The sequence below is a fragment of the Balaenoptera borealis genome (assembly GCF_965194805.1).
Source record: "Balaenoptera borealis genome assembly, chromosome: 2".
Taxonomy (NCBI): domain Eukaryota; kingdom Metazoa; phylum Chordata; class Mammalia; order Artiodactyla; family Balaenopteridae; genus Balaenoptera; species Balaenoptera borealis.
This window is the reverse complement of record NC_138867.1, coordinates 44,344,622-44,365,332: the sequence shown is the minus strand read 5'-3', so window position 1 is coordinate 44,365,332 and position 20,711 is coordinate 44,344,622. Positions and strand designations below refer to the sequence as shown.

Below are 20,711 nucleotides of genomic sequence, written 5' to 3'. Positions count from 1 at the left end.
TTCTGTATCTTATAATGTTTTGACATTTAAAAAATCTTGCTGACCAGGGAGAAACTGCCCTTCCCGGGGCTAGCCAATTCTTAGAGACAGCAAAGACCTTGGGTAGGAGCACGCCTTTCATGGGCAAGCCAACTGATCCTGAGTTTATATTCCCAATGACCCCCTTTACCTAACTCTTGCAGACCAAGCTAGTATTTCCCCTGAACTAAATCATCCCAGGGCCAGGTACTAGGCAATGACAGATCACCCTGTAGCCCACAGCTAACTGGAATTATTCAAACTAGCCAATGCTATGCTGTTTACTCTGAGGGTTGCCTTTCCCACAGAAACCCCAGTAAAGACTCTGACCTAGGCTTTCCCCTCACTCCTAGTTCTGCCTCCTGATGAAAATCTGGTGCTCCTCATATGGCATGACAGGCCCCCTTCTCTCAGGAAATATAAGTAATAAATTTTTTTTTCAATGGCATTGGCTTCTCCATGTTGTTCAACTCCATAAATTAAAATCCCACACTTATAAATAAAACAATTACGCTTACAACATTTAACTTCATTTAACTCTCCCACCATTTGTGCTACTGTTATCACATATTTTACTTCCACAGGTATTCTAAACACCAAAAGATTATTGTTACTATTGCTAGTATTTTTTATGGTATAGATCTTCTGGTAATGAATTCCTTCAGCTTTTGTTTGCCTGAAAACGTCTTTATTTCACCTTCATTTTTTTTTCACCTTTTTTTTATGGATACCTTCACAGAATATAGAATTCTAGGTTGGCAGTTTTTGTTTTTTCCTTTCAGCACTTTAAAGATGTTATTCCATTGTATTTTGACTTTCATGAGTTCTACTGAAAAGACATCGATTAGTATTATTGTTGTGTTTTGGAAAGTTAATGTGTCTTCCCACCCTCACCCCAACCATACTATCTAGCTCATGAGAATTTTCTCTTTACTGTTGGTTACCAGCAGTTTGACTATGAAGTGCTAGGATGCATACACATACATCCTGCTGGGAATTCACTGAGCTTCTTGAATCTACTGATTTCTTCTACCAGTTTTGGTAACTTCTCAAGCATCATCTCTTCAACTATTGCTTCTGAACTCTTCCCTCTCTTCTCTCCTTCTGGAGCTCCAATGTCATGTATGTTAGACTTTTTGGACTGTTAGACTATACTTTTGCATCAAACGTGTTGTTTTTATATTCTGTGCTTCCAACCTCCTGCCATTCTTTTTTCTCCGTAATTCAGTTTGGATAGTTTCTATTAATCTGTCTTCAAGTTCACTGATCCTGTTTTCTGCTATATCCAGACTGCTGTTAAAGCCATCAAATGAGTGCTACTTTCACATAGTGTGTTCTTTAATTATAATATGCTCATTTGATTATTTTTTATAGATTTCAATCCTCTGATGAAATTCTTCTCTGTCTGTCCTGTGTATCCATGCCATGTGTTTTCCTTAACATACTTATAATAATTATTTTAAGTCCTTGTCTACAAACTCCAATAATCGATTCATCTATATTTTACTAAAGTAAAACTATACAATGAGATGCTGGAAAGGAGTCACTCCTCCAGAAGTGTCAGAATGAATTATGCAAATGAAAAAGAAGACAGACATGCCAGGAAAGATGTAATTATTCACTGGGCTCTGGGGTGAGAAAAATTGGAGGTATTTCTTGGACAAGAAACCGGACCCTGATGATAGGTCCACTAGGGAGGACACAATTTGAAACATAAACAGAGAAAGTATTTTCTGCTGACTCATACAAAAGGCAGATTCCAATGAAGAGTGCCCTGTCAACTCAGTCCATGCCACTCAGACACTAGGGAGACCAATCCAAGTGTCAGGTTAGAGTCATAGGTAAAGAAGACAACTTCACCAGAGTACCAGCCTTAAGAACTAGCTGATAAGTACGCATTAGTTAGACAAACCAAACAAGACCAAGAAAAATAGGTCCAGGATAAGGGCAGGGCTTATGGGGTGATAGTCTCAAAGAACTACTAAAAGAGATGAAGAAAGAGATTTTAAAGTTAGGTTTGGGCAGACTGGCCCTCAGGTTATGAATCTCTGAGGCCATATAGAAAGGGAATTGCTATATAATGGTGTTCATGGGTAGGGTAGCTGTCTAACAAGTAAAATTCAATCTAGCATAGAGACTTCACATACCTGGAAAACACTGACTAAGAAATATAATCTAGGAGCAAATAGGAATTCGACTAGAGTAAATAATGGCACCAAACTAAAATTCTCTCTAGCCAGGAGTCCAAACAACTAGATGAGGACAAAGTCATACAACTAGTTAGTAGAGCTTTACCCTCAGTTTTCTAGTCAATATGTTTGTAAAAGATTCTACCTCAGCCTCTAGAAAACAAAAGAGAAAAGGGTCGGGTGAGTGAGGCAGCTGTGGTCCAATGGGAGTATTTGGACTCTCTGAAGTAAAGGCCAAACAGAATCAGGGTTGTCTGCCCGTGTTAATCCACTGGGTTTTCCTTTGTGGACAAAAAAAAAAATGTTGCCTGCCATTTGAGTAAACACGGAGTGTTGCGCCATCAAGCCATCAGCTGCTGCAGGGACACCCCAGCCCCCTGACCCTGTCCCCCCCCAGTGCACCCCGAGGGGAATTCAGGATGGAGAAAAACAGGATACGGGCCCTAGAAGTTAAGATGCATATCAAAGGAATACTTTCAGTGAGTCCAGACTCTTGCATCTTCCCATACATAGAAAAGCACTAAAATCATTAACTTGAGAAGTCTGTTTTTTTGTGACTAGCAGTCCTCTTTTGATGTTAGACTACATGTTTTTCTTTGAAGCAAAAATTCCTATATATCCTGGCTCTTCCTGTACCTCTTTGGAAAAGTTCCTCGGAGCTGAGAGGCTGTTTCTGGGCTTCAGTCCTCTGTAACATCCCTGAATAAAACATAATTCTCACCTTTTGGCTCGTGCATTTTTTTCAGTTGACATCTTTTACTAACCCATTTTGATAAATCCAAAAGCTATATCGATTTTGGCTTACAGTCATTTTGAGATAAAGTATTCTAAAACAAATGACCTATACCCTTCCAAAAGGTCACAGCGGGGCTATTTTTATTACCTACTTCATTTCTACATAGAAGACAGAATTTAGAGACTGGTGGAGACACACACACACACACACTTCACATTTAGTTGTAAAATGGAATTATTAATTTACCTCAAACCACAGTCTGCTGAGAGCTATTAATAAGCAAGTCCTATTCTGCTTGGTTACACAAGCCCTTTCTCTTTCTCAGCTGGTTTAACATTACTCTATTCATCCTAAGTCCCTATGGACAGGGGTCCCCAACCCCCGGGCCGCAGAGCAGGAGGCCAGCGGGCCAGGCAAGCTAGTGAAGCTTCATCGGCTGCTCCCCATCGCTGGCATTACCGCCTGAGCCATTCTCCCACCCCACACCTCACCCCCCCACCCTGTCCGTGGAAAACTTGTCTTCCACAAAACCGGTCCGGGTGCCAAAAAGGTTGGGGACCACTGCCTATGGACAAAGGCCTAAGGGGAGTGGTAACACCGCTGGCAAGCCCAGCACCTCTGGAGGAGGGAGAGTGTTGAGAGGGGTTGAGATGGGAGCTGAAATATAGCGCAAAAGGGGAAAAACTGAGCGGTGTAAACTTAAGATTAGTTGGCTTTGGGTGGGGGAATCTGCCTAGGAAAGAAGAAAATAAAAGGGTGTAGGGAGAAATGGGAGGGTGCAGGGAAACACTCTATTTATAGAAAAGATGGGGCATTTGAGGATATAGGAGATAGCTTTGCCCTTCTGTTTATGGTTTTGGGCCATAAAAGTTTGTGCTAATGTAGAGAGAAATTTTTCCGTTGCATCTTTAACATTAGTATCCTAACATTTCTAAATAAATGCCAAAAATCTAAATGTCCAAAACCTTAGATTAGTTGGCTTCAGGAAATCACTTTGGAGTGAGGGCTGTATGTCACTGTACACAAAACTTCCTGGAATACTTTAACTAAGTAAAGAATGGCATATCCATTTGATGGGAAACTCTGAGGCTATTAAAAATCATGATCTTGGGGCTTCCCTGGTGGTGCAGTGGTTGAGAATCTGCCTGCCAATGCAGGGGACACGGGTTCGAGCCCTGGTCTGGGAGGATCCCACATGCCGCGGAGCAGCTGGGCCCGTGAGCCACAACTACTGAGCCTGCGCGTCTGGAGCCTGTGCTCTGCAACAAAAGAGGCCGCGATAGTGAGAGGCCCGCGCACCGTGATGAAGAGTGGCCCCCGCTTGCTGCAACTGGAGAAAGCCCTCGCACAGAAACAAAGACCCAACACAGCCAAAAATAAATAAATTAATTAATTAATAAAATCATGATCTTGATGAATATTTAATGATTTGGGGAAAATGCCATGATACAATGTTAAGTGAGATAAAGCAGATAGGACAGAGACAGTGTGATATGTTGGCTGAACTCTTTCCTCTTTCTGAGCTTACGAGGAGACTACAGCCCAGCCTCCCTTGGGTTATGCAGGGATCATGTGATTGGATTTCTCATCAATGGAAATGTGAGCAAAAATCATGAATCACATTCTAGTCTTAGGCAGTAAAGAACCACTGCAAATTTGCCAAGCTCACTCTCCTAAACACAGGGCTGGAAGCACAGAGCTCCAAAGATGGTGATTTGCAAACCAGAAGCAGCTCTGATCAATCTATCTCCAACTCACTGTTAGAGGAAAGCTGACCAGGAGAGCTGCCTGACCTGCAAGACTGTGCTAAAAACAAGAAACTAACCTTCGTTCTGTTAAGCCATTAAGATTAGATTTAGTTGTTAGGGCAACGAATACACTAGGATACCAAACTATATATATGAAAAGCTTAATTTTGTTAATAAAAAGTATATACAAAAACATATATATGTATGTATTGCATGTATGTGTTTGGATATATACACACAGGTAACTGAAAGATACATACTGAAATGTCAGTGTTTTCTGTTATAAAACTGTAACTGTTAAATTCTCTATTCATTATGAGATTTTTCTAATTTTATTGCAATAAACAGACATTACTTTTCTCGTCAGGAATATACAACAAATGTTATTAATGAAAAAGCACGAGGCCAGGCTAAGGGCAGACACTGAATGAACACTGGTAGATGAACTGAAAAGTATTCCGGTGAGTATCTGATTGCCATATTGGAGGAAGGGGTGCATGCTACTGTCACTGCTCTTCCTGGAATGCCTAGATATTTTAGTGATTGTACATCTCCAAAATAAGTCAGGCGCATTCTCTAAACATGTTACTTTGGTTACTTACAGTTTCCTTATTTGTATGTTAAACTTGTATTGTGAATATCACCAAAAAGACAACCTCCAATTGGTCTTTGAATTTCAAATTGATGTTACAACATAAAATACAGGAGAGCACAATGTCTGGAACAAAAACCAGATTCTCCACAAATGGTTCACACACGTATAACTCCGGGCCGATGCAGAAAGAGCAGACATAATCAACATACAGAAATGCAGGTTATAATGCTGAAGAAAAATGAAAATTTGTCAGTCTCTCCAAAAGTACTAGGAAACATTGTTCCTGAAGGATATAACTTTAACACCCAGACTTGCCACATGCGGAGAAAATCCAACCACTCCGTCCATTCATTTCAAATCCGCATAGTTGAACACACTCAGAGACTGGCTGGTGCCTCCCAGTAGGGCAGCCTAACCTGCTCCATGCTGAGTGCCTTTGTTAACTGCAGGCCCTTGGTGCCTTTTCTCATAAATTCTAAGAAACATATGACTAGGCGTCCCTCACCAGCTGCTCTGTTTTGATCTGCACCCTGTGATTTGACATCCAAGTAGGCGCATTACATATTGTGCCCTTCAGCCTTCCCCTTTGTTGTTTTTCAATAGGACCAGCTTTGCTTTACGTTTGGGACAGGGGGTTGTTTTACCATGGACTGAAGATACTAATTGCTGCCTTCTTTGTTTTCTATGTGGTAGAGAAAGAAAAGATATGATAGATCTGCCCCTATCTAACACAGAAGTCTGACGTTATGTTAACATAGGACGCCCCACTGGGCAGAAGAAGACCCTTCTGCAAGCTAGACCTTCATCATTTAAAATAACACTAATAAACACAGAGATGTACTAGCTTTATCTTGCACTTGGTTGGGAAAAATCCATTGTATACAGTAAGTCTACTTCACACTCTCACTCCTTTGCAGTTCACCTCAACATAACTACTTTAGGAGGATTTAAATATCATTATCTAAACATTTGTAGGACCTCCACCCCTCTCCAAGAAAACACTGCTGCCAAACAATGGCGTAGCAATTTAAGCAACATTATGAGAAATCCCACTTAGGCACTGGATTTGCACAACATTAAAAGAAAAAGACTGATATCCTGACCTTAGCAACACATGAAGTGAGAACTCTCTTCAAAGAGGCATTCTTGACCATCCAGTTTAAAGTGGCCACCCATTCACACTCTAGGCCAGCACACTTTAAAATCTCTGCAGAGAACTTACCATGGCCTGCTATCGTTTATATTTTATTGTTTTACTTTCAACCTCCCCTCTCCTCCCTCTATATGACCTTGTGTGTCTTACCACTGCTGCAGATCTAGAGCAATGCCCAGCACTTAGTAGGTGTTCATTAAATAGTGATTGTGGAGGAGCAGAGACAGACAACTACAGTGTTCAGGTACAGTTATATTCAAGTAACAAGACAACTCTTTAAAAGCTTCCTTTAGGGACTTCCCTGGTGGTCCAGTGGCTAAGACTCCACGCTCCCAATGCAGGGGGCTGGGGTTCGATCCCTGGTCAGGAAATTAGATCCCACATGCCACAACTAAAGATCCCACATGCCACAACTAAAGATCCCACATGCCGCAACTAAAGATCCCACATGCCACAACAAAGATCCCTCATGCTGCAACTAAGACCCGGTAGAGCCAAATAAATAAATAAATATTTTTAAAAATAAAAAAGTAAAAGCTTCCTTTAGTGATTGTCTTTGATCTGCTGCTTCATGTGAAACACTGTTTGCACCAGGAATGGAAGGTGGGAAGAAAGCTGCACTTTTTAACAGGCAGTAAGTCTCGGCTAAAGAACAAAGGTGCCAGCTTCCCTCACTCCTCAGGTCAGCCTGCTTTCTGAGACCTCCTACTCCTAGCAAGGCCACTAGATAGCAGAACTTACACCCTCCAGACAATTAACTTCTGTATTTATTTATTTATTAATTATTGGCCACACCGCGGCTTGCAGTATCTTCGTTCCCCGACCAGGGGTTGAACCCAGGTCTTCGGCAGTGAAAGCAAGGAGTCCTAACTACTGGACTGTCGGGGAATTCCCTCTCCAGACAATTTAAACTCGTCTTTTCAGTACCGTGCTTTCTCTGAGAAGCTAAGTGAACTGTCACTTCGTTACACGATCACCTCCTAAGAGGTGGCTGAGTCACAGGAATCAGACACAGTCTGTGCTCATCACACTCCAAATGGCTTCACACTTCCTTTGGCCTCAAAGCCTTGCTTCCTCTCCCAAGCTCTCAATTCTAGCTCAGCTTGAACCTCTAGGCACATACTTGGGCAAGACAATTCTGGCTGGCCTGCTAAACCAGACTGCAGAGCCTCCAAGGTTTATCATGAGAAAGCGCAACTAGCTCTGACCATGTGGGCACCTCCTTCTTCTGGGGGCTCTATCCCCTCAGCTTTGTCCTCCTTCAACGCAGTGGCCCAAGGGTGCACTCAAAGCCTTCCCTTAGTTCTCCCTTAGCACTTCATAAACACAGAACAGCATCAGGATAAAGGTCCAGACTAGAATCACAGACTCGGGTTTAAGGCCTGGTATTCCACTTACTAGCTGTGAATCTTCAAGCAAGCTCCTTAATCTCTCTAAAGAGTCTCTCATCTGTAAAATGGGGACGATAACTGTATCTAGCTCATATGGTTCAGGTGATGATTAAATGCTACAGCAAATAAAAGTGCAGCCTAACAAAGCATAAGAACGCAGCGAATGCTGGCAATAACAGGCTCCTACAAGATGTGCCTCTATTACCTTTTTTACCTCACCTGCTAATCCCCTCACTCCAACTCACTACACTGCGCTCCTCACTGTTCCTCCTCACGCTAGGTTTGCTCGTGCCTCAGGGCCTTTGTACTGGCTATTTTATCTGGCTAGGATGCTTTTCCCCCAGATGCCCACCTGGCCAACTCCCCCACTTCCTAGAGGTCTCTGCTCAAAACTTCCTAGTGAGCTTTATCTGACCAACTTATTTAATCCTGCAACCTGCATGCCAGGACTCTCAATGCCCCAGTCCCTATATGGTTTGTTTCTCCCTGTACCACCACCCTATATACGCTCCATGAAGGCAGGGATGTTTGTCAGTTCTGTTCCCTGATATAAACCAAGTTCCAAAACAAAAGTCTCACATATGAAGCAATACAACTTTGCTCCCAGAGTACCCAGGCCCTCTTTTATTCTACCCACTCTTTCCTAATGTCCACATGAGAGCTATTGCTACTTTTCAGGCCTCTCCTAGGGGCCCTGCTTTCTAACTTTCAGCTCATCTGCATATGAAAAATGGCATTTAAAAACAGATAACACATATGCATAGTTCAAAATTCAGAAGTTAGGTGAAGGTATACAGTAGAGTCCCTCTCCCTTTTCTTGTTTTATTTAACACTCTATTTTGAAAATCTTCTCTATCAGTCCATAAACATCTTCCTCATTCTTTTTTTTAAACTGAACTATAGTTGATTTACAATGTTGTGTTAATTCCTGCTGTACAGCAAAGTGATTCAGTTATACATATATATATATATATATATTCTTTTTTTATATTCTTTTCCATTATGGTTTATCATAGGATACTGAATATAGTTCTCTGTGCTATACAGTAGGACCTTGTTGTTTAGCCATTCTATACATAAAAGCTTACATATGCTAACCCCAACCTCCCATTCTCCATCCCTCCCCCAATACCCTCCCCCTTGGCAACCACCAGTCTGTTCTCTATGTCTGTGATTTTGTCTCTGTTTCATAGATAGGTTCATTTGGGTCATATTTTAGATTCCACGTATAACTGATATCATATGGTATTTGTCTTTCTTTTTCTGACTTACTTCACTTAGTATGATAATCTCTAGTTGCATCCATGTTGCTTCTTCGTCATTCTTTTTAATGGCTACACAATATTCTGTTTTTTAGATGTCCCTTATTGAAGACAATCAATATTTTGCTTTTAACAAGGATACTGCAATAAGTATCCTTTTATAAATGTTTACAGATCTTGCCAAATTGTCTTCCAAAATGGTTGTACCAATTTACACTCTCACCAACAATATATTGAGGCCCTATTTCCCTATATCCTCTTATCAAAGGTTTGGACTTTTATCAATCAGATTAAGTGCAAAATAATATCTCATGATAGTTTTAATTTGCATTTTTTCTTATTATGAGTGAATTTGAGCATCTTTTCATATGAGACACATTTTCCTGTGGACTATCTATTCAAACATTTGCTCATTTTTCTATTAGATTGCCACTCTTTCTTACTGATTTTATAGAAGTTCTTTAGATTTTAAGAAAATTGGGCTTAAGAAAAAAGGAAAGAAACAGCTAACACAGATAAAACATGAAAAAAAGAAAATTAGGCTCAAGTCTGTGACATAAGTTACAAGTATTTTTCCAGTTTTGACTGAAAATACATCTTTCCCTGTAAAAACATTTTTTTTTACTTTTACATAATCAAATTTATCAATCTTTTATAGTCTCTTGGTTTTGTGTCATAATTACCCATTCTGAGAATATCACAAAATCTGAGGCATGCCACTTTAACATCTACCATCATGAGCAAATCTCCTTAGACACCTCACTACCTGGGGGTACAAGCACAAGAGAGAAACATTTCCTTCTTGCAGATTACCAAAAATTTCCCCCTTATTGTGGTTTCTTTTGGGGAAGGCACACCTTTTCTCCAAGCAAACAACACCAGGAATGACCTCAGTCTTCAGGTAAGACTCTGCTCTCTATACACTGGTAGTAGCTCAATAAAGCTACATAACACATTCCTAAAACAAGTCTGATAGTAAAACAACATCTTGACTGTTTCATAAGTAAATGTCAACACCCTAAATGTTATATCCACAGTGCTAGAAGGGCTGTTCCCTCCTGATACCCCTGAGTCTACATGGGCAACCCCACCATCTAAAAGGAAAACAGCAGAGTGAGTATCAGACTACAATCACAGTTTGAGGAAATGCTTTGAAGGCTCACTGAAGCAAGTCACTTAGTCTCTTAGATTTCAAGAGAGCTGGGGCCTGGGTTGGCCTCAAGCATAATTATGCTACTGTGCTTACTACTCTTTTAGGTTTTCTGATCCAGGCCCTGGAAGGACAGGCTGCTGCTGGAGAACCTCCCAACCCAATATTACATCTTCCTTCTCATAGCTGGAATTCAGCATCTGAATGTGGCAAAAAGACATACACTTTACAGAAGTAAAATTTCTTAAATGTTAGCCCAGGTAATGCTTATTTGGAGGGCTATATCTTTAGTTCAACACTCCAAAGACCCGCCTCACATCTCAAATTAAGTCCAGTGGAACTGTAGTATGAATAGCCTCCTTGCTCCTTACAGCTATAAACATATATCAACGTATAATTCAGATACATATGAGATATTATATATATGTAATACATATATTATACGTATCAACAAACTGGATGACAGGTATTATTTTCCTCAGCCACCCTGGATGGCAAAATAACCCACATACCTCAGCTGGAAAAACTCAATAATTATAGCAGCACATAACTCATATTGAGTACTATGCGGGCACATTATATGCTTTATCTAATCCGCACAACAATTTTATGGGATACTCTTACTACTTCATTTTTTTTTAACAGCTGGGAAAACTGAGGAATGAAAAGGTTGAGTAACTTGCCCATGTTTACGGAGCTTGTGCACTGCATACCCAGGCTTAAAACCCAAGGAGTTTGACTCCAGAGCCAAAGCTCTTAACCATTACATGCTACCACCTGTGCCAGGCAGATTGCCACAGGCGGATTGAGTTGGGAGAAAAAGTACACGTATGCACTAAGGGAGAAGCAATGCACTTGAGCATGTGTACTGAACCCTTAATGAACTGGTAATTGGCAGAGCACCAGGAAGGCAGGTAACAAAGAGATGGCCTTTTCCCCAGGTGTGGATGCCTGTGGACATTTAGACGTGTAAGTAAAATGTCTGGCTTTTTAAAATGTGCTGAAAATTCCTGCCCTTTGTTTACTAAATACCAGCAAAACTTGTCTGATTTCAAGTACCTTAAATACTTCTCAATTTGGGCACTTAAATACATTAATAGAAAATAGAGTCTTAAGCAAGTATTTTTAGTGACATCAAAACCGAGTTTAAAGACCATGTGAGGTGCCAACAAAGTTGTCCATATCTAAGTAGCAACCCACTTGCTTTGTTTGCTGAAACAAGGTACTGTCAGGAAATGCGATCTTCCTACTTCAGTCCCCCAATCCCAGACCTGGGGCAGCATGAGGGTAGGGGTTTTGACAGAAGCTAAAGTGCTAAACTGGAAAAAATAAAAATAAAAAACAAGACAAGGTTGGTTCCATTATATTAATACTCACTTGCAGATTTCATAAACAACACCTGAAAATAAGCAGTGTCAAATCGTGGCTAAGCAGCTTTCATCATAGCAGCCTGGGTTTAATTAGGTTTTACATTTTTAAAGTATTTTAGGTTTGCCTAGTGCCTTTAAGGTGCATTGGGCCCTGGTCCCAGAAAGATTAAAAAACAGAAATTAATTTTAAAGACCCTTCATAGGGAAAATAAAATGCCCTTAGCTTGAACCACAAATACTGTACCTAAAGGCCTCCAGTTTCTTTTCCTCCAATCCATTTTCCACATATCAGAGTAATTTTTTTAAAACAAAAGACAGATCGTGTTTCTCCCTTGGTCAAGCATCTTCAATCGCTTCAGGTAAAGTCTAAACCTTTAATGTAGCCTACAAGGAACTGCACGATCTTGCTTCTGAAGGAGTAGAGCATGGTGATTATGGAGCAAAGAGCTAGGCTGTCTCCATTTGAATCCAGTTCTGCCATTTACTATCTGCATGACCTTGGGCAAATTACTTTTCCTGTCTATGCCTCAGTTTTTCTTCTCTGTAAAATGGGGATAATAATAGAATCCATCTCATAGAGTTGGGAAGATAAAGTGAGTATAATATATACATATAAAAAGCACAACACAATCCCTGGCACATAAGAAGTTTTATATATTAAAGTTTTATATATTAGCTACTATCTCTTATCTCCCCTGTTTCTTCTCCTCCCTTCCCCCCCCCAACTCTGTGTTCCAGCCATTCTGCATCAGATAGGCCCTAGAACGTCCCAGGAATCATGCTTCCAGACCTTCCCACATCCTGTTTCTCTATTTTAAATACTTGCGGCCAAATCTCCCTCTTATCTTCTTTCCACCCCCATCCTTCTATCTTCGCTTAACCACCACTTGCTTTGGGAAGCCTTTCCAGTCCAGGCCAGTTGTTTCTAATATGGGCCCCCAAGGCCCCAGGTAGGACTGCCAGAGGTTAGGAGGTCCAGTTAAATATGAATGTCAGATAAACAATAAATACTCTTCTAGCATAAGCATGCCCCATGCAATATTTGGATTTCAGATAAACAACGAATGAGTTTTTAGTATAATAGGTACTATGCAATATTTGAGATACTAAACACTTATTTATCTGACTTTTGAATTTAACTGGAGTCCTGTATTTCATCTGTCAACCGCACACCCGGGATATCCTCCATCATAACCCTTATCACACTTCAGTAATTTAAAAAGTATGACAAGTGGTTTTGTTTCCCCCACTACAGTGATAGCTCTGCAAGGGCAGGGCCCAGACAGCCTTGCTAACTGTTTTAGACCTGGCATGGCAGGCATTCCACAAGTACTGAGGAATAGAGCCATCAGGCCAAAGCTCAGGGTCCCCCTATTACGAGTTAACAGCAGGCAAACTCTCTGGGAGGACAAAGCATTTTCAACAAGGTACCACTAGCCTCTTGTCCACAGGTGGATAAAATGATGGTACTGCTTTTCAGAATATCTCCAGTGTGATAATATCGACTCCCCAGTGACAATTTTAAGGTGACCCCACTATCTAATATTCAAAAAAGGACTTTGCGTTTTCACACCTATTTCACTTGACTCTTAAGGCAAGTATTAATATCCACAACTAACAGGTGAGGAAACAGAGGCTCAGAGAAGGTAAGCAGCTTGCCCAAGATGACCAATCAAAGAGAGCGACCATTTTAACCCGAGGAGTTGACTGTGCACTCTTCCCACCATACCACATGGCCATCTGGGCCAATTTAAAGAATCAGAATTCTTAGGTCCTTCCTCCTCACCTAGACACCCTCTCAAAGAAGAAGTCTGATACCTGACTCCACTCCACAGATTTAATTGCTCCTCCTGTAAAAGTTCCCCAACAATTGCCTGAGAGGAGACAGGGAGGCCTGGCATCTGTATTTTGAAATACAGGTAAGTCTTAGCTAATCTCTCATGTTATAAATGACATTATTTAGGTCTGAAGACTAAAGACCTTGCTCAGAATTACAGGAAAATAGGAGTAACACTGACTGGAACCCGAAATCTGTCCCTTCTCTTTTACCTGAATCTCTAGAAGACACCACCCCACACTCTGCTAAATTTCTGGAGACAAGGATTTACATTTTGATTACATATATTTGTCAGCTTTCTTCTGGAATGAAAAATGGCTGAACCTGCTCGCCAAACAGCACCTAGTAACTCACCTCTTCGAGCACCTCTGCAAAATTCATCAGCCGGAGGGTATGTGGGCTTTCTGCCGCTGGGAGATGCCTGTAAGGCTGACTAGATGTTACTTGTGCCCCTTCTCCTGAAGGGTCTGAGCCCGAGGGAGATTCACTCAGGCCGGAGAAGGGCTGCCGCTTCTACTAGAACAGGAAGCTGCCAGGTCTAGTCCAGTCTCTCTCACCGCCCCCCCTCCAGCTCTACTTCCGTAGGCTTCTGAAGGAAGCTTCCTCAAAGGAAACTTCCACTTTGAAGGAGCGGAAACAGGAAGCAGGGAATAACCGAGAAAGACTGGGCCGCGCGGGGCAGGGGGTCAGAAGCTAATGACCTAGAACATAGCAGGCGGTGAGCAATTTAATAAAGCTAGAAATGCAACCCTCCAACAATGATAAGTTCTTAAACCGCTGCAGCTTACTTGGTTTGAGGGGAAAGTGCGGAGAAAATATCACAGGGCTGCAGACCTGCTGCTGGAGGTTCCTCGGGCAGTCTTCTGTTTGGAGCACGAATACCGGCTGGCTGGCTGGACTGGCCCCTAGATACGCAGCAGCATCGAGGAACCTGCGGAGGCTGTGCTCCCCAGCCCGGCGGAAGGAGGGATACCGGCTCCTCAGGTCCTGCCTAAAACGAAAATCACAAACGCAACTGAATTATAATTATTGTTCGTATGGGTCACGGAAGAAAACGTCTGTGCTGACAGAATTCTAGCTGGAGCCTTCGTCTGGAGCTCGGAAGAGGACCTTTACAAAATTACCGACCTGGTTACAGCCGGCATAGAAGGTGTTCGCACTTGTCAAAACCATCTGGCCAAGGACGAGGAGATACCCCCCCGGGGAATCTCTTTCTCGGGCGCGGTTAGATTCCCTCATCTGGATCCGGCGTCCACCTGGCCTAGCTGCCGCCCCACCCCACCGCTACCCCACGCCGCGCGCGCTCAGCTCCTGCCGCAACCCGAGCTCAGTTGCCCGGGTAACAAGGGATGCACACGGAGCGGGCCGCGCAACGCGAGTGCCCCCTGCGCGCTGTAGCCCCTCCTCCGCCTTGCAGACCCGGGTAGCTGAGTGTGCCAGCAGCGCGCTCGGGAGCGGGTCTTTAGCCGGGAAAGCGCGGTTTTCGTGCCGCTCTGGGCTCAGCCAGTGAGAAGCCGGGGGTGTGGCTGAGGCAACCTGCAGGCAGAGTACTTATGGGCTCGCCGCGGCTCAGGCCTGGCCTTCTTCGCACTCTTGCGCACGCGTGTCCACACCACCGCAGCCGGGGAGTCGGAGAACGGCCACCCGGCTTCATCATGGTGACCCCCTGCCCCACCAGCCCCATGAGCCCCGCCGCCCGGGCTGGGAGGCGGGACGACCAGAACCTCCGTGCCCCGGTGAAGAAGAGCAGGCGCCCACGCCTCCGGAGGAAGCAGCCGCTGCAGCCGCTGAACCCGTGCCCGCTACCCGGAGACTCTGGCGTCTGCGACCTGTTCGAGTCCCCCAGCTCCGGCTCGGATGGCGCAGACAGCCCCGCGGCGCGAGGCTGCAGCCCCCTACCCGGTCCTGCCCAGCAGCTGTTGCAGCTAGATCTACAGACCTTCCGCGACTACGGTCAGAGCTGCTACGCCTTCCGCAAGGCGCGGGAAAGCCACTACCACCCGCGGGAGTCATTGGCGCGGCAGCCACAAGTGAGGCGCTGGTAGAGCCAGCTCTCCACCGCCGCTCCTCTTCCTCTCCCGGGCTCTCTCCTTTTCTGCTCTGTCTGCCCTCCGCGGCGCCCCGGCCCTCGCCAGCCCGGCTTCCACCCCCGGTCCCAGCGGGAAGGGGCTTTGGAGGGCCGGGCCACCAGCCTCATTTTACAGATGGAGAAAAGCGGGGCCTAGACGGCTTAAGTGACCTGCCCGAAGTCTCCAAACTGTTTAGCAGGGACACGGTAGAATGCAGATTAGTTAAGACAGTTTCTAGGTTCGAGTCCAGACTCCTACCGACCCCGGCAAGTTACTTCACGATCCTAAACTTGTTTCTGCATTTGCAAAGTGGTGACCTCCCTGCCCCCCGCTGATTGTTGAGAGGATTACACGAGGTAGCGTGTATCCGCGCTCGGCACGGCGCCAGGCACGAATCCCGGCGTCCTGGCTCCTAGTCCTGCCTGTGCTCTTTCCGCAGCAGCGCTGCCCACCTCTTCCCGTTTCCAGCGCCTTTAGGTTTTTCCTCTGTTTCCTGCCTCCCTCCGGGGACGCTCCCTAGGTCTTCGTGCCCTGTCCCTTCCACAGCCGCTCTCAGCCCTAGGCTCAGCTGGCCCGCCTCCCTCCTCCCTCCGGCAGGTAACGGCGGAATCCCGCTGTAAGCTGCTCAGCTGGCTAATCCCCGTGCACCGCCAGTTCGGCCTCTCCTTCGAGTCGCTGTGCCTGACGGTGAACACTCTGGACCGCTTCCTTATCACCACGCCTGTGGCTGCAGACTGCTTCCAGCTGCTCGGGGTCACGTCCCTGCTCATCGCTTGCAAACAGGTACCTCCACGCGGCGTCTCGGGGCCAGCCAGACTCCCGGCCGCTCTCTGGCCGCCCGGCTGTTCAGCGCACACGGTTGAGTGCTGGGTTCCCTGAACTCATTTTGCAAACTTACATGCCCCACAGCCTTAACTACAGAATTCCCCCCAAAACGAACAATCCTTTCACCCAGCCCCCAAAGAAATAGGCCACGTGTCAACAGCTCTCTGTAGCCCCTCTATTCTAGTCTCCGAAAAAAAAAATCTTCAAAATTTCTCAAACCTGTTTTCAGCGTTGCGCTGGAAGGACACCCCAGATGATTACGGTGGAAGTATGGAGAGGCGAAGCCCCAAATATCTCGCTGGAAGGGATGGGGGAAGTCCTGGTTTTCTCCCGGTTGTGAGACTGGGTGGGCCTCCGGCCCTGGATGCTGCGAAGCGAGGGATGAGCGCCCCTGTGTTACAGGTGGAGGTGCACCCGCCGCGCGTGAAGCAGCTCCTGGCCCTGTGCTGCGGCGCCTTCTCCCGGCAGCAGCTCTGCAACCTCGAGTGCATCGTGCTGCACAAACTGCACTTCAGCCTGGGCGCGCCGACCATCAGCTTCTTCCTGGAGCATTTCACGCACGCACGCGTGGAGGCCGGGCAGGCAGAGGTCTCCGAAGCCCTGGAAGCGCAAGCCCTGGCGCGAGGGGTGGCGGAGCTGAGCCTGGCTGACTACGCTTTCACCAGCTACACCCCCTCCCTGCTGGCCATCTGTTGCCTGGCACTGGCAGACCGTATGCTGCAGTTCCCTCGCCCGATGGACTTGCGCCTGGGCGGGCACCCCGAGGCGGCGCTGCAGGACTGCCTGGGCAAGCTGCAGCTACTGGTGGCCATAAACAGAACGTCCCTGACTCACATAGTGCCCCTCCAGATCTGCGAGAAGTGCAGCCTGTCCCCGAGCTTGAAATGAAGTAGACCCTTGGTCTCCTTTGATCCCCTGGCCTGGCTGCTGGACCTCTCCCATTGCTTTGAAAGAATGCAGTATTGGCCCACAGAGAGGGGTTCAGGCCTCCCACTTGGTCACCAGGTCATCCTGCAGGTTGTAAATAGTGTACGATTGTAGCGTTTCATTGTTTATTTATTTTACTAACAGCGCACAAGAGAAGAGACGAGTCTTTCCCCAGTAAACAGGCTGTCTGCGGTGGTTTGTCTGAATACTACCAATGCGAGCGTTTGTCCACGAAGAGGGAAGGTGAAGGCCGTCCGGGAATAGAGGCGGTCAGTAACCATGGAGGGCTCCTCCCTCCCCCCAGGCATCTCTGTTTGGGAACACCAGGTCTGGAGAGGTTCCTGTAGACCGAGGTTCCAGTTACAAGGCGAGTCAGGGTCACTGGTTGGCCTGTAACTGGTGACCTTGTTAGGAGGCTGAGGACTGCTCACTCCTAGAGGTTCAAAGGGCGAGGTGGGGTGTGAGGCTGAAAAGAACCCACAGCAGTCGATGTTGTCTAGCGGGGCCAGGGGGCACACTGCTGGTGCAGACGATCCCAGGCTGAGAAGCTTTGGGGACTGCACACTCCCACTAGCTGGGGCAACCAAGAGTTACCCTGACAACTGCCAGATGTGGGAAAATGAAGGCTTTGCAGGCAGTTATGGCCATTGCAAATTGAGTCCATTTATCCTGCAATCACATGGTTGAACAGTTCTCTCTTGTCTAACGCCTACTATGTGTGAGCCCATGGTAACAATGGTGCACTAGTAATCATGGCTATCATTGAGTGCTTACATGTACCAGGCACAGTGTTCAGCATTCATTATTTCAATCCTTCAACAGTTCTACTAGGCAGAGTCTATTATCCCATTTTTCAGAGGAGGACACTGGGCCACAGAGAGGTTAAACAACAGTGGAGCAGCCAGGATGTGAGGGCAGGTGATCTGAGTCCAGAGTTCCACCCTCTGCCACATGCTCAATTTCCTCCACTTACAGGTTTCTGGAAATGCTCAAAAAAAAAAAAAAACTCTCTTCCCAAGGTAAGTGTGGGACAAGTGATCTGTTCAGTGCCCTCCATTTAATAGGGATTATGGAGAACATATTTGGAGAGCCAGTACAGTCCTTGCCTCCAGTCATGTTACAGGAGTCATTTTACAGATGGGAAAAGTGAGTCAAGAAATGCGACAGAGGCTTGCTGGAGTTCTGTGACTCCACAGCTGTCCCATCATCTTCATTCTCACTGTTGTGAATCTGCTGTAGACCCTGAATCTGTAACCTCCAGCAAATTTCTTAACCTCTCTGAGCCCAACCGCCAACTGATAGCGGGGCTATTATGAAGCTATTAGGAGATTGCTATGAGGTAGTATAAAGTAGTGCTTAAACACTTGGACTCTGGAGTCAATTTGCTATGTGACCTTAAGCAAGTCACATATCTGTGCTTAAGTCTTTCCTGTAAAAATGAGAGTAACAGTAGCATTTACCTGGTAGTGTTGAGGTATGGATTTAATGAGATGTTCTCTACAAACCCCTCAGCACAGGTCCTGCCTGGCACATAGCAAGTCTTCAAGAAGGCTAGGGGCTTCCATGGTGGCACAGTGGTTAAGAATCCGCCTGCCAATGCAGGGGACACGGGTTCGAGCCCTGGTCCGGGAAGATCCCACATGCCGCGGTGCAACTAAGCCCGTGCACCACAGCTACTGAGCCTGCGCTCTAGAGCCCGCGAGCCACAACTACTGAAGCCCGCGCGCCTAGAGCCCGTGCTCTGCAACAAGAGAAGCCACTGCAATGAGAAGCCCACGCATGGCAAAGAAGAATAGCCCCCGCTCGCGGCAACTAGAGAAAAGCCTGCGGGCAGCAACAAAGACCCAACGCAGCCAAAAAAAAAAAAAAAAAAAAAAGGCTGGTGGCAGCCTGCACAGTGATGGGGTGTGGGGGAGGAGTTACACAGAAAAAAAAAAACACTCGGTGAAAAAACAGAAAGCAAATACAGGAAAATGTTAATGTTACTGTTGTTCATTGTACTGTGTTTTTCAAATTTTCTGTATGGTTGAAAAAATAAACTTTTGGCGGAATAAGCTCAGTCATGTTCTACTGCATTTAGAATAAATCTAAATGTATGACAAATGGCCCAGATAAAAAGCAAACTCAAAACATACTTAGAGAAACTTCCTTGCACTTCTTGTGCACCCAAGTACTCTCCAGAGACAGGAGCACCTTACGAACCCTACTCTCCTGATATGTTGATATGCTAAGCTCTCCAGGAACTTTCTCCTCCTTGGCTCAGGGAGAGGGAAGTGGTGATCCCCGAGCTGTTTGAGGAAATGCTGGTCTGTGATGGTGAAAAGGAGGAGGAAAATCATATCATCTGTTCCAAGTTCCAAAATATCTGGAGCTCTCAGCCTGGCTATTAGGGGATGGGGTACCTCTGCAAAAGAGTGATTTTGGGGGGAGTTGTCTTCACCAGCCTTTACTCAGCTAAGATTGATATGGGTGATTTGGTTCCAGAATCATCCAGACCAGGAATCATGTAATCATGCTATTCCAGCTCCTGTTGCCACAGACAATCTATTGTACATTTTTATGCACACTGCCCGTATTTTCCTACTCCCATGTGTAACTCATTGATGGAAAATGGGCCTGTTTTGGATCTTGCCATGTGTAAAAATCTCCCCAAAACTCAGCTAAGAGCTTCCCCACTCCTTTTACAGACTGGGAAGTCATTAAGGATAGGGATGGGAAATGTACTGACTAGTGGCTAGACTACTCAGGAACCAGAGGAAGTAAGAGACAAAGCCAGCAAGAGGCTGTGGGAGGCTGGAGGTGCAGCTGAAAAGGCGCCTCAAAACAGCAACATTAATTTATCCACACCAAGCACCAGTCGTATTACATAAACAATCTCATCTTCACAGCAACTCCTCTGAAGTTAGTGCTATGTTTTTCCAAAAGAACTGGGGTTCAGGTACCTGGTGGAGCCTGGGTTCTGACCCTAAAGCCAGAGCTTCTTCCTCACCATCAGCGACACCACACCAACTCTAGCTGGCTGACTTCACTGGGTTCCTGCATCTATAGATGGCTCAGAGAGTCTCTAAGTCTATTCTAACTATATCATTGGATTGCTTTCCATCACTGTTGGGGGGATCTTGTTTATTAATCCAGATAATAGGTGCAAATAAAAGAGGATCTTTCACTACTCCTATGAGGTGTAAGGCACCAATTTAAGGTGCCCAATAGGGGGTCACAAAGATTTCAATTTCAGATGATTTTTCAAACTGTATGGATATGAGAGTGGTCCTGAAAGAGACCCCTCACCCAAGGATCTAGAGATGCCCCTTCCTGGGCGAGGCTTCCGGCTTCGGAAGAGGAGCCAAGACTCCGGCTGAGCAAGCAAGGCCGGTTGTACAGAGAGTGACCAAATGCCTCGAGTGGACATGTGTGACCCACTTTTTTAAAGGCTGTGCTCAG

General features: G+C 45.4%; 2 protein-coding genes across 16 annotated transcripts in view; one reads left to right on the top strand and one right to left on the bottom strand.

The window, feature by feature from the left end:
- LOC309624388 (uncharacterized protein) overlaps positions 1-16,632 on the bottom strand; it is a 69,140-nt gene extending 52,508 nt beyond the window's left edge. For 7 of the 12 annotated variants that reach the window (XR_014241866.1, XR_014241867.1, XR_014241868.1 and 4 more), the window contains exons 1-2: positions 14,578-14,951; positions 14,238-14,440 (exon numbers count right to left, since the gene is read on the bottom strand). Coding sequence is in view for 8 of the 12 variants with exons in the window: in XM_082382559.1 (XP_082238685.1) it covers positions 14,238-14,440; positions 14,578-14,688 (314 nt within the window). In the remaining 4 variants the exon portion in view is untranslated. Of the gene's footprint in view, positions 1-14,237; positions 14,441-14,577; positions 14,952-16,562 lie in introns of those variants that run through there. The other 5 variants (XM_082382557.1, XM_082382562.1, XM_082382556.1 and 2 more) reach the window with 2 other exon arrangements.
- CCNO (cyclin O) lies at positions 14,943-20,669 on the top strand. Of its 4 annotated transcripts, XM_082382445.1 has the most exons (6): positions 14,943-15,479; positions 16,116-16,301; positions 16,746-16,931; positions 17,415-17,539; positions 18,246-18,289; positions 18,783-20,669. In XM_082382445.1, the coding sequence occupies exons 1-4, from the start codon at positions 15,003-15,005 to the stop codon at positions 17,532-17,534; spliced, it is 969 nt and encodes a 322-aa protein (XP_082238571.1). In that variant the 5' UTR covers positions 14,943-15,002; the 3' UTR covers positions 17,535-17,539; positions 18,246-18,289; positions 18,783-20,669. The 4 variants fall into 4 exon arrangements, with proteins under 4 accessions (XP_082238571.1, XP_082238570.1, XP_082238569.1 ...); XM_082382444.1 differs by having other exon boundaries at positions 18,246-20,669; XM_082382443.1 differs by having other exon boundaries at positions 17,415-20,669.
- Positions 20,670-20,711: the final 42 nt, after the last annotated feature.

What these genes read in the sequence shown, in the direction of transcription:
- CCNO (XM_082382442.1), top strand. Translation starts at nt 15,003, where the DNA reads ATGGGCTCGCCGCGGCTCAGGCCTGGCCTTCTTCGCACTCTTGCGCAC. An exon ending in CATTGGCGCGGCAGCCACAA is followed by an intron (nt 15,480 to 16,115) that starts GTGAGGCGCTGG and finishes TCCCTCCGGCAG; the next exon opens with GTAACGGCGGAATCCCGCTG. An exon ending in TGCTCATCGCTTGCAAACAG is followed by an intron (nt 16,302 to 16,745) that starts GTACCTCCACGC and finishes CCTGTGTTACAG; the next exon opens with GTGGAGGTGCACCCGCCGCG.